At 41.2% G+C, this 12996-nt stretch overlaps 1 protein-coding gene across 6 annotated transcripts in view; it reads left to right on the top strand.

The window, feature by feature from the left end:
• eml2 (EMAP like 2) overlaps positions 1-12996 on the top strand; it is a 33151-nt gene that overhangs the window by 4376 nt on the left and 15779 nt on the right. The window contains exons 1-4 of one of the 6 annotated variants that reach the window (XM_074641172.1): positions 2324-2436; positions 8473-8712; positions 9072-9189; positions 9473-9574. In XM_074641172.1, coding sequence (XP_074497273.1) covers positions 2430-2436; positions 8473-8712; positions 9072-9189; positions 9473-9574 — 467 coding nt within the window. In that variant the 5' untranslated portion in view covers positions 2324-2429. Of the gene's footprint in view, positions 1-2323; positions 2437-3766; positions 3871-8472; positions 8713-9071; positions 9190-9472; positions 9575-12161; positions 12291-12996 lie in introns of those variants that run through there. The other 5 variants (XM_074641173.1, XM_074641174.1, XM_074641169.1 and 2 more) reach the window with 5 other exon arrangements.

The raw sequence follows: 12996 nt of genomic DNA, 5'->3' as shown, positions 1-12996 counted from the left end.
TCATTACAGTGCTCACATCCAGTATTGGATTCAGGCAAAGAGGGAATCTTTTCTTTTTAAAACCCTATTTTATACAGTAATTCAGCTTGGTAGGAGTGGTTTATTTAAACATAGTGCTGCTGTAATCTCTGTGTACTCTGAAAAAAAAACCCACATTAACGCGGTGCACATGCAGTGACATCAGGACCACATTCACAGTGTAAAGGATACCATAGATGCATTCTGGTGCAGTGCAGAGTACAGTATGTTCTTCCAGCTGTAGATTGAGATGAAACGACTGAAGCAGTGTTAACACCAATAAGAGCTGTCAATCACAGCACGTTGCACGGCTTTGCACAGACCCGTGATTTGCCAAATAAGCATCACTTAGCTGATTGTGCTGCAGTATTCTGCCTTAGTTTGGTGAAAATCTCCATCATGTTAAACTGTCAGAAGCAGAAGAGGAACGACGTGTTTCCGGTTTATCCAACAGTTTTTTTTTAAAGAGGATGCTGAAGGATGATGGAGCGTAGAATTATATAATTTTTAGAGCTTTAGAGAACTCCATCTATTTAAAAACATGTCATTTCCCCTTTGGTTTAATAGGGTATTCCTTTTGCTCCTTCAGTTCAAGTTAATATAAGGCTGGTGTGAATTTATATGTTTTCTTATTGTCAACCAAAGCCAGAGTGTGTTCAGTCTCTGTCCTCTGTCTGGATCTCAGCCCTGAATCCATTGTTTCCTACAGAAGATGTAAATCTTCAAAAATGAGTCATTAGTTTCATTGTTGAAAAAAAAAAGTTAATTAATTCCTTAAAAAATCTGTAGTTTCTCTAGTGAGAATTTGTGGCAGCTGTACGCCATATGTGGGATTGAGTCACAATAAACTACAGTGTGTTTTCATGGTAATGAAGGAACATGACACCCAGTGCAACAGTGTGGCTCATTGTGATGTGTTTTAATAGTTTCTGGACAACAATGGAGCTCTTTGGAACAGAGGAAGAACACACATCTGCAGGCACTACTTACTGGTTTTGGTCTTTTCATGGGATTAGTTGACAAAAATAAAAAATATAGAATATCACCAGACTTATCCTTTAAAACCATCGGACAACTCCAGGGTCTGAGAAGTGAAGCCAATGCTGAAGTGCCTTAAACTGTCATTCTTTCTAACAGCCAGCAGGGGGCGACTCCTCTGGTTGCAAAAAGAAGTCTGATTGTATAGAAGTCTATGAGAAAATGAGCCTACTTCTCACTTGATTTATTACCTCAGTAAACATTGTAAACATGAGTTGATGGTCTCAATCTCTAGTTTCAAGTCTTCTTCAATACAGCATGATGTTCATTTAGTCAATTATGGTCCCATTTAGAGTCAAATAGACCATAAAGCAGGGGATGCTTTAGACCTTGTGATTGACAGGTTGCTACCACAGCGTTGTCCGGTCTGGGAGTTCTCCATGTTTTCGTCTTACAACTTTAACCCTTTCATAGTGTGTTTTCAGTTCATGAAAGTTAAGTAGAACCTTTTTGTTCGCCTAAAAATGTCTTATTCAGCGTTTGGTTGTACTTGACTCCACACTCTCGTGTCACTTCTGGTTGCAAAAAAACAAGATGGTGACGGCCAAAACTCGAGGACCACAAACCAATGTGTGACTTCATCCACTTCTTATATACAGTCTATGTTTGAAACACAAAAATCTCCATTAATGGTGTTACTAGGTTTTCACATTTTCACATGAGAGTCTGTAGAGAGACTGTACAAGTATAGTTTGTGCCATGACAGTCGGGTCATTTGAATTTTACTTGCATATAAATGTAAATTAAGGGCATGTGGGTCGCGTGTGCTGCGTCACCTGCGAGCATACGTACGTGTGTGTGTGTGTGTGTGTGTGTCTGTGTGTGTGTGTTATTGATCCTGAAGTCTGACTCTGCAGCATCTCTTCCTGGTGGTGCCTGGCTGTACAGATGCTGATGCTGGTGCAGTGAGTGTGTGAGTGTGTCTGTGTGGCCCTGAGCCAGGCTCCACCCCTTACGCCTGTGTCCTCTCTGCCTATAGCCAATGAGATAGGAGGAGGAGGGATGGAATTGAATTGAAGGAGAAGAAGAAGTGGAAGGAGGAGAGGAGGAGGGTATAATAAGGGGGGAGGGGATGATAGAAGGAAGAGGGAGTGGTCCAGGAGTCAAGGGAGAGAGGAGGAAGTGGAGGCCGAGGAGGGAGTGGTTCAGCAGGAGAGGATGGGAGATGAGAGTTTGTGAATGTGTGTGAAAGAGAGAGAGAGTGACCGAGCACTGATCACAGACGGGGAGGGGAGGGTGTCTAAGTCCAGAAAGCCTCTAGGGAAAGAAGAGTGGAAGCAAGTGGAAAACCCGACTGGCTGTCTGAGTGTTTGCGGAGGACTGACACACTGGTTGATTGACAGGAGGAGTGACCAGGCACTTAGTGTGGCACAATGACAGGTAGGCGAGACGAGCTCCACCTTCATCATCACTTCACTACTTCACTGCACCATCTATATTTCAGCAGCCTTCAGTTCTCTTCTTATTGCCCTGCACCGACCTCCTATTGTCCATCTCACTGACACACACACACACACACACTCAGCCCACCCCCTCTGCATTTTCATCATCCATATCTTTCCATCTGTTTTTCCTTTCACTCCCTTCCCTCCAACTCCTGATTTGCTTCTTCCTCCTCTCCATCATCCTTCCCTCTTCCTCCTCTCTGTGGTCATTTCTCTGTTTCCTGATAGCAGCCATGTGTGTGTCTGTATCAGCCTCATGTCAGCTGGGTTTTAAGTTACGCTTTACAGTAGTGTCTGTCTGTGCTGGGATAGAGAGGGAAGTTAGCTTGGAATATAAAATGTGTGTGTGTCGCCTGCTGAATGTCAAATAGATGTGGCCTCTGGTTTATAAGGAGAGTAATGGAATACCGCTGAGGTGTAACCGTTGTTATGGTGTGTGTGTGTGTGTGTGCATGTGTGTGTGTGTGTGTGTGATAATTCAAGGGCAAATTGAAAAGTAGCCGGCTCTGCAGCGTTTTTAAACAGGTGTCCTGACAGGAGAGGAGATGAAGGTGAACCCTGCTGATCGCTCCATATTTCTTTCATCCTTCTTCTTCTCTTGCTCTTTCTCTTTAGTATAATAAAACATTTAACATGTTTAGTTAAATGTAAAGGAGGATACTCTAACATGTCAGCAGTGTTACAACTCAAACTAAACGTGATAAATACATAACAAATTTTACAGGTTCCGATGTGTTTTATGTATTTGTATGATGTTTTATCTCTCTTATGTTTTCACCAAGACAATTTCCCCTCATATAACATATCAAACAGCAAATAAACATATCAAACATACAACCGAGTGTATGTTAAACATTTCACGCTAAATGCATTTACATGCAAACATGTTAAAATTCAGAATGTCAGGCTCCAAGAGTTGTTAAAGGGATAGTTTAAGTGTTTTGAAGTGGGGTTGTACGAGCTACTTCTCCATAGTCAGTGTTTTACCTACAGTAGATGACGGTCGGCACGCCCCCAGTTTGGAGAAACAGACAGGATTTCCCAGCACGGGAGCAAAGCAATGTACTGCTGTGGACGGGGGCAGCAAAACGTATCTTAGCCACTTGAAAGAAAGGCACAACTAAAAGAATCAATATCAGTACAAGTGTACGCTATATTTAGAATATTTTCCGAAGGGGAACTGAACTGAAAGTGAAATTTATCTATAATCTCTTCAAAGCAGCCGGACTCCGGTGACAAAAACAACATAGATAAGTTTCACTTTCAGTTCAGTTCCCCGTCAGAAAATACAGTACCTTGCTTTGCTCCTGTGCTGGTACTCCTTTCTGCTTCTCCAAACTGGAGGCGTGCCGACCGTCAACTACTGCAGGTAATACACTGACTATGGATAAGTACCTCACACAACCCCACTTCAAAACACCCAAACTATCCCTTTAACGTGCATGCTAACTTGTTAATTGTTGGCATGTTAACATCATGAGAGTAGCACATTAGAATAAGATTAAGATTTAACTCAAAGCACTCCTGAGGCTTAATTCTCTGGTGTCACCACCACCAGTCTTTACCTTTTTGTGCCGCACTAGTGGTAAAGATCTTAGTAGCAAATAGTCCACTAACGGCGCCGTTTTGTAGTGTAGCTTCTGAATGTCTGGGAAGCTTTATACACACTCGAATGATCTCATAATGTAACTTAAAAAGTCAAGTAGTGTGTGCTTCACTATATACAGTATGTACACTCTTTAATAAGTGTATAAACATGCTTCAGTGTGCAGTAGAATAGTGAATGTTTTTAGACGCTGATAGTAGAACTGTCTCTTCCGGGTTCTTAGATTTGATCTCTGTAGCTATCTCTATGTGTCCTCAGTTCAGTGTACCTAATGGCAGCTTAGATAAACAAGATTATTGCCACATTTAGTTAAAGATTAATCATTCATCTCTCTTTCTCTCCGTGTGAGTCATTTCTGTTCCTTTCAACCGCAATCTCCTCCCACCAACAATCTGTCTTCTACTTCCTGTTTCTCTCTCTTTTGCTCACTCACTTTGTGTTCATTGTACCCACTTTCTGTGTTTTCACCTCACTGCAATTCTATCATAAGAAAGAGACTTTGTTTCCTTTCTACAATAAGTCATGTAAAAAAACAACAAGTACTTCACTTGGCCTCCAGGTAGAAGTTGGATCACTCTTGAATTGCTATGACTCTGCATCATCTGTGTGATCAGTAGATGGAGTAATGATAGAGTAGCTAAGCGGGACAGTAAGTGTTTCTATTTGTGTAAAATCACCCTTCAGGAGGTGAGACATTACTTTATTTGTATTGTTTTACCATATGAAACATCCATAGGAATAATGCTTTCATGGGAATTAGCTTTCCATAATTCATCTACGATGCCTGAGCTTTAATTTTCAGATGGGTCATTGACTCTGAAACAGCAGTTAGACCATGATGAAGAGTGATTAAAGGCTTTTAGAAGCTGGCAGCTATTTAAAATGTGGAGGGACCCAACCCATCAGTCTCAATTGAAATGGAAACTCTGAGATATAATACCAGGATTTAATGAATTATTAATATATAAGTGGGAATTATTAATTGCATAGTGTTGTGTGTAATGATAAGAATGTGTTTGGATCCATGATTGAATTGAGTATTTACTGTAGTTTGAACTAGTATTTGTATTAATTGCATTAGTTCAACCCGTTCTCCCTCCCAACTCGTCAAATACCGCTAATTGAACAGCGCCTTTCGGCATCAGAAACCGACACACGGAGGCACCCTTTAGTGTCAGTATGTGACGAACCAGGCTTTCAACTAACTCAAATGTAACCCCACCCGCAGCCTTATTCGATGTTTGGAGCAAGTGACGTAGCATTAATAGTGTAAGAGTCTGCTATTTTGGTTGAGTCAAACAACCACAAGACTTTCAACCAGGAAACCGCTGTTCGTGTCCTGTGTGAAACTAAAAGTAACAACTTATTTTGTCATGTCAGTCGTTATTGTTAGTCCTGTGAGTCGTTGAAGTTAGGGTCAACCATGACTGTTTCCTAAACCTAACTAACAGTGCCTTCTAGTATGCCAGAAAACATAGCACGTCAAATGCAGTATACAAAAAATACCAGGATGTCCTACTACATCCGGTCATATTTTGCAGTGTGCAAGCCAGCATGCTTTTCTGGCAAATCTGTCCCATAATCCTCTGCGCAGTGGATATATGAGCATGAGGTGACGAAGTAGTATGTCCCAATTGTATGCACACTGCATGCAACAGTATGTACTTCTTAAGGGCAGCTGCAGTACGTACTAAAAGTAAAAAGAAAAAGTATGTGATTTGGAACGTAGCCTAAGTGGTTGTGTTGCTTCCTGTGAAAACAGAAGTTTATTTTGAAAGGACACTATGCATGTAACGAGCGTATATTGACACGCCGTCCTTGGTCCGTCCAAAAGTAACACGAGAGGGGTACCCTGTGTGTCGGTTTCCGATGCCGAGGGTCACTGACCAAGCGGTGGTATTTGACGAGTTGGGAGTGAGAATGTGTTGATTAGTTGTATTAGTGTTTGTGTCTATACCTGCCAGGGACTGCAGATGGACATTAGCTAGTAGCTAAATCTGGTACAATGCATCTCTTCTCCTTGAATGAGATTGTTTTTTGTACACAGTCCCTGACAAATAAATGCAATAAACTAAACTTAAAAAAACAGTCTAATTCCAATACATGGAGGAATATCAGAAGAGAAACGATGACGAAGGCTTGAGATAATCTGACATTATGGTTCTGATCTATCGGCACTTCTGCAATGCAAATCTCCCCTTAGCTTGATGTCTGTATGTAAACCTGGAGCTTGGTTTCCCTGTTGTGTCATTTGACTGCAAGATGTGATACAGTAACAGTAACAGTACTCTCTGTGTCGGCTCAGTTTACAGCGCTGAACTGATGCATGCTGGGAGCGTTGTATTGGCCCGTGCTGGAGCAGTAGACCTGTACACTCCCTTTGTTGAAGTGCAGGGCTCTTTTATTGCAAGTTAATACTTTAAACTGCTTCAGCTTAAATCTGTGACTGGTTTACACGTGATGAGTGTGACTAATGAAGAGTCTGCTGAGTGTATTTGAGTGTGTTAGGTAGGTTTGTTTTAGCCTTTTGTGTCTTTCAGTGATATAACTTATGTGTTTTATCTTTCAACCAGCCTGAGACATAAGCTGTGTTTACTGTAGATGTTATATCATAGTGATATTTGAATAATTTTTAGCTATTTTGGCTTTGATTTTCTGTATATACTGTAACTAATTGGACACTAAAATCTTAATTTAAACAGGTATTTGAAGGCCGATACTGACATGTTCAGTACTTACTGGTGCTGTAGCTGTTTTATGACGAGATTCAGTACTTTTTTCATAAATAATAGCAAGTATTCAGTGTGTACTTCCTATGTGGAGAGAAAAACCTCTGAAACAGCTGATTTTTATCAGAGTTTTTCATGTCCCACACCTTTGCAATGGATACCTCTGAGACACATCAGGCTTTTGAATAAAGAATTAATTAACAAATAAATGCAATATTCAAGCCTCGATGTTTAAACAGATACTTTCACACTGTCAGTACTGATTTGCAGGTTCAAGGTTTCTCAGTTGGTGTAATATTCAAAAGGTGTGTCTCTTTTTTGAGTGAAGCTGTGGCAGCAGAGCTGACTTCATGACGGAGAGGGGACAGGGTTTAGGATTTAGGTTGCGGGGAAAGTCGAGACGTTCAGTCCAAACAGAAACTTGTTTTTATAAGGATGTAATCTGTTAATGTGGGCCACAGATTAATAATCTGCACTGGGCAGTTTGCCTTCGATAATCTAGTTGGTGATGTCATCATGGTGGGTGGCAGGATGTGAGAACATGCTGATGTTTAGCCGGTTTAATATTTACCAGGTTCAATCTCTTACTTAAAGGACCAGTGTGTAACATTTAGGGAGATCTATTGGCAGAAATGGAATATAATATTAATAAGTATATTATATTATTATATATATATATATATAAAAAAATGGGAACGTGCCAATCAAAACATTCCTCTATTGCACAACAGGTGGTTGAAAACTCCACAGGGCACCTTTAAATCGTAATGGGGAGGACACAGCTTTGTTTCTCTGTCACCGTCCCTCTTTCTTTCTTTTCTTCTCTCACATGCCGTCCATACAAAACAACCACTGGTGTTTTCCTTCTCTTACTCTCCGACTCACACACGGAGTCTGAATTATTAAAACCAGTATCCTGTATGCTCTTTTGCCCCTGAGAAACTCTAAACCTTTGATTCACAAAGCAGTAGCAGGTATCCATAACACTCACCTGAAGCTGCTGCCTGTGTTTATGTCCAAATAAATGAGCTCAAATGTTCAAATATCCAGGCAGCTGTTACTCATAATTCTTATACTTAAATGATCTCTTCTCTCTCACATATACTTTGTACTAGCTTACTAGCTTGGAGCTGTAAGGATTAATCGATTAGTAGTTGATAATCGATCGGTTCGGGTAATTTTATAAGAAAAAAAAGTAAAAACTCTGATTCCAGCTTCTTAAATGTGAATATTTTCTGGTTTCTTTCCTCCTCTATGACAGTAAACTGAATAGCTTTGAGTTGTGGACAAAACAAGACATTTGAGGACGTCATTTTGGGCTTTGGGAAACACTGATCAACATTTTTCACCATTTTTTTTTACATTTTATAGACCAAACAACTAATCGATTAATCGAGAAAAAATCGACAGGTTAATCATTAATTGCAGCGCTACTTACTTTTATCAGTGTTGTACTTTACTTCTGAGGTGTACTGGATTGTTGCTACAGTTGTAGTAGTCACCACATTGTGTTTTTATTAATAATGAACAGAGGTAATTGTTATCACTCCTTGTGCTCATCACCTTTAAACTGCGTTGTGAGCTTTAAGTCTCAGTAACTTGAATCTAATCTAAAACCCTCCGTCCTCCTGTCCAGATGACACGGTGTCGGCCGGCAGTAACATGGACATGGAGGACCGGGTTTCCCACCTGGAGCAGAAGCTGCAGCTGCAGGAGGACGAGATCCAGCTGTTGAAGTCGGCTCTGGCTGACGCCCTGCGCCGACTGGGCTACTGTGAGGAGAAGAGCCTGGGGACGCAACCTGGAGGCGTCCATGCTGCTGGGAGGAGACCTCTGGCCACCACAGCTTCAGCACCAGCTACCAAGGGTAAGAAAGGTAACTGACAAAAAGAGAGAGCCGACGTCATGCTGCCTTTCCTAATTCGTTTTAGCATCAATCATCATGTATCATCAGTGTTTCCGTAAACAAATCAACGTTGACTTCTGGTTTCACACGGGATACGAACAGCGGTTTCCTGGGCTAAAGTCTGGTGTTTTTGACCCTCCCATCCATCCTGACGTTCTCCATACGCAACATGTGTTGCTCTTTATACTTCCTTGTTCACGATTACGTGGATTACATACACATTGATTTACTTCATTCCCTTACATACAGTACAAAGTGACAGTCTCAGATTCAGAAATTGTTGTCCATTCCTCTTTTGCCGAAGCTAATAATCATTTGTTACCTTTCAGTGCGTCAGCTCCTGCAGGCTCTTCCCTCCAGACCTCTGAGTAATGGCTACATTCAGCAGAAACGCCACCTCTCCTCCCCTTCCTCCCCTAAGAAGGAGGTGCTACAGTCCATTAAGAGGTATACAAAGCACTAAAGAAAAAGAAACACTGCCACAAATACCACAATCACGTAAATCACCAGTGAGACTTTTGCTGTGTCATCCCGACATTATTCAACCTTCCATATTCTTTCACACTTTATGTCTTATCTGTCACTTCTAGTTTCATTTATAAGACCCCCGTCTAACCAGGGAAATTAACTGGGAGTGTTTTAGCAGTGGCCCGGGGAATAGAGGTGAAGATGAGTTTCAAATGTCAGACTTCTCTTTAACAACTCTTTTGTCTCCTCTCCTCTCCGTCAGGAAGAGTATGTCCACAGAGCGTCTCACCCTGGTGAGGAGAGAGATGGGAGCGGAGAGTCGCAGTCGAACCACCTCCTCCAGCAGCTCCTCCGGAGGCAAAAGGTAACCGCCTCGTCCGGCGTGACGGTGTGTCTTGTATAAAATACATGCTATGTTTCTAAATTCATGAACACCTTCTTACTACCTGGGACATTTTTAACTACTCTGTGATACTAGAAGTCACATTTTACGCAAAGGCAGGTGTAACAGAAAAAACTTATGTACCCGATGTTGCCATGAAATAACTTCTCATTTTGCCGCTAACAAGCTCAGAGAACATGTTTGTGTATCGTGGGTCAGCAGGGCTGTGGAGGAGTTCAATGGGTCACGTTAGATTGGTGCAATGAGCTGTCTTTCCTCTCTGGCATCACACTGTCCTCCCTCAGTCAGTCAGTCAGTCTGGACACACTGTGTGCCAGTCAGAGGCGACAAGAAAAAGAGCGTTTGATTACAGCAAGACTGATTTAAGTTATTTCTGTTATTAGATATGTAGACATTTAGATATGCAGATTTCAGGTATCAGAGTACTGAACACATCTAATACTTTTAATACTTTTTTAATACACTGACAACCTGTCCAACCGGTCTCTCTCCCAAAGGATGCTGGGATAAACCGTTTCAACGGAATTGCATTGCTAGGCAACAGGGTCGTGTCTAGAAGGGAACCAGCAAACTCTCGCGAGATTGTTGAGGTTGGGCATTGACCTCGAATGGTTAAGGTTAGGCTAGGTCGTCGGGCAGCGAGTCTTGCGAGAGTTTTTGCAAGTTTTGGCAGATCTCAGATCAGATTTCACAATTTGCGGGTTACCTTCTAGACAGGCAACAGCTTGTGTCCATGTTTACTTCCTGTCAGCTAGTGTCATTCATATAGGCTTCGTCCGAAATCACATACTATGTACTACATACCCAATACATGTACTATCCTTCAACATACTTTTGTGTGAATAAACAGTAGTATGTGTCTTTTCGGACGCACTGAGCAGTAATTTACATCGCAACTTCCTCTGAGCCTCCTTGCCGGTTGGAGGCGTGTAACCATGGTAACCCGTGCCAACCGCATGTGACCAATTTGTGAGAATCATAAAGTCTGAACTAATTTAAAATATATATTACGCTTAGCGAAGTTAAATGTTATACTTGCACTGCAATTGAAGCATTATTGATGTTACAGAGCCGTCCGCCAACGTCTGTTATGAACGTCATCGTCACGACCGCATTGCATTGTGGGATATTTATGCCGCTTTAGTTGTTTGGCGTTGCATACTGTAATATTTCACTGATAATAGTATGCAATTCACATACTATTGGTTTCAAACTAAGGTTTGGGACATACTAAAAAAATCTCTGCAACCGGAAATATACTAGGACACATTAAGAATGTTTAATTCATTTATATAACAACTGTGAATTTATCTATGTGCTCCGTCCCCCATGACCCTGATAAACAGGTATAGAAAACGGATGGATGAATAATTAAAGATACTGCCACTAAGAAAATGGAAATTCTCTCTGTGGTCAGACTATTTGATATGGAACCAGTCCATAAAGTCTATTCATCTAAATGTTATCTGTAAACTAGACCAAAGGCTCTGAGAACTGCTGCTTTAGAGTTTCTGAAGTTTAAAGCACACTCAGGCTTCACTTATTCAGAGAAGAGAGAGAGATGGATTCTGCACAGCATCATCATTAGTTGATGTGTCTCCTCATCATCATCTGTCTGTTACATTTCCTCAGTCAGCTCTTCCTGTTCGCCTGCAGTAAAGTCTCACACGTCGCCATGAATTATGTTGTACAGACAACTGGCTGTTAGTCTTTGTGATGCCACAGCTGTGAGTCTGATGGACAGTGAAGTATCCACGTGTCACAGCCAAGTGAACACAACACGTGGATCACCTGTCATCGATAAACAAACCCGGAGGAAGTTTATCTTTGGTTGTACAGTCTCACACACTTTTTCTTGTTTTTCTTTTCATCTGTCTGTCTTTTATTGTGTCTTTTATTCATTTTTCATCCCCTGTGCTATTCAATTCAATTCAGTGTCAGTGGCTTTATTGGCATGAAAGTTTCCAAAAAACAATGTCTCCACTTTCCTTATCTCTGCTGTTCTTTCTCTCATCAACATTAGGGCTCCAACTAACGATTATTTGCATTATTGATTAATCTGCACATTATTTTCTCTATTAATCGATTAATTGTTTGGTCTATAAAATGTCAGAAAATAGTGAAAAATGTCTGTCCCAGTTTCTCAAGGTCCAAGGTGATGTCTTTAAATGTCTTGTTTTGTCCAAAACCCAAAGATATTCAGTTTAATATGATATAAATCAGAGAAAAACAGGCAAATCTCCATATTTCAGAGGCTGAAAACAGCATTTTCTGCCATTTTTACATGAAAATTTCTTTACCAATTAATCAATTATCAAAATAGTTTATTTTCTGTCAATCGACTAATCGATTAGTCGACTAATCGTTGCAGCTCTATCCACACTTCCTGGTCCTCTCTTCTCCTCTCCTCTACTCTCCCTCTCTCCTGTCTTTCTGCTGATGGATCAGATTTCCAGCAGTTGTTGGTAAAAGGGGGGGTGTGGTTACGGGTCAGGTGGGTGGGTCTGCTCAGTCAGGAAATGCGTTCTGATTGGATGATGGGACCTCAGGCTGAGTTAAAAGTTTGCTCAGAGAAGGAGGAAGTCGGTGTTCTACTGTAGCTGTTGTACAGGACACTGCTCTCCTCTGTTGACTGTTACTGTAACGGAAACCTCGCAGCCATGAAGAAATCCTCCAGGTAAATAGCTGCTTTACAACCTTTATAATCAATGATTGACAGAGACAGCTGGAGACTGTGAGCAGAGAGGAGTCACTGGTAAAGCTTTTTGAATAGGAGAAAGTCTTTGCTCTTAGTGATTCATAGCACAAACAGTCAGTAAATGTGTGTTTTGCTTTAGTCTTTGAGAAAATGCTGCTTTTTAAAGTCATCTGGATGAATTTCAGTAAAATCTAGAAAAGTATTGTTTTGTGTGTGACATCCAGCCCATCCCTCATCTGTTCTCTGACTAGTATTTAAATAGATTACAGATTGCACAATGAAACACAGACTGGTGTGGTTTGTGAAATGCTTTCAGGCTTCCCCATCGTAAGGTTTTGGTTACTTTCAGTCTGAAAAAACAAAAAGTCTCTGTAGTCAGTCGCTCTGACTTCACAGACAGACTGAGGAAGTTGTGTTGTTTTGTGAATCTCTGTTGTCACGAGAACCGTTTGATGCGGTAGGTTTCCAGCCTGCAGGGCTGTGGGGAGGGGCTGCAGCGTACTAACATGCACACAACAGAGCAGAGACCAGAGCCAGATGTGTTAGTGGATCATGGATCACACGGCAACACAATGAAACATAATGAAAATATTAAATTATGTCATTTTGAGAAGAACTGGTCATAGTTCAATTATCCAGCTCAACAAGGAAAGATTATGTGAGTTGTACTTTGTTATGTGGAACT

The sequence above is a fragment of the Sebastes fasciatus genome, chromosome 7 (genome assembly GCF_043250625.1).
Source record: "Sebastes fasciatus isolate fSebFas1 chromosome 7, fSebFas1.pri, whole genome shotgun sequence".
Taxonomy (NCBI): domain Eukaryota; kingdom Metazoa; phylum Chordata; class Actinopteri; order Perciformes; family Sebastidae; genus Sebastes; species Sebastes fasciatus.
The sequence above is the reverse complement of the archived record's forward strand: the minus strand, read 5'-3'. Positions and strand labels throughout refer to the sequence as shown.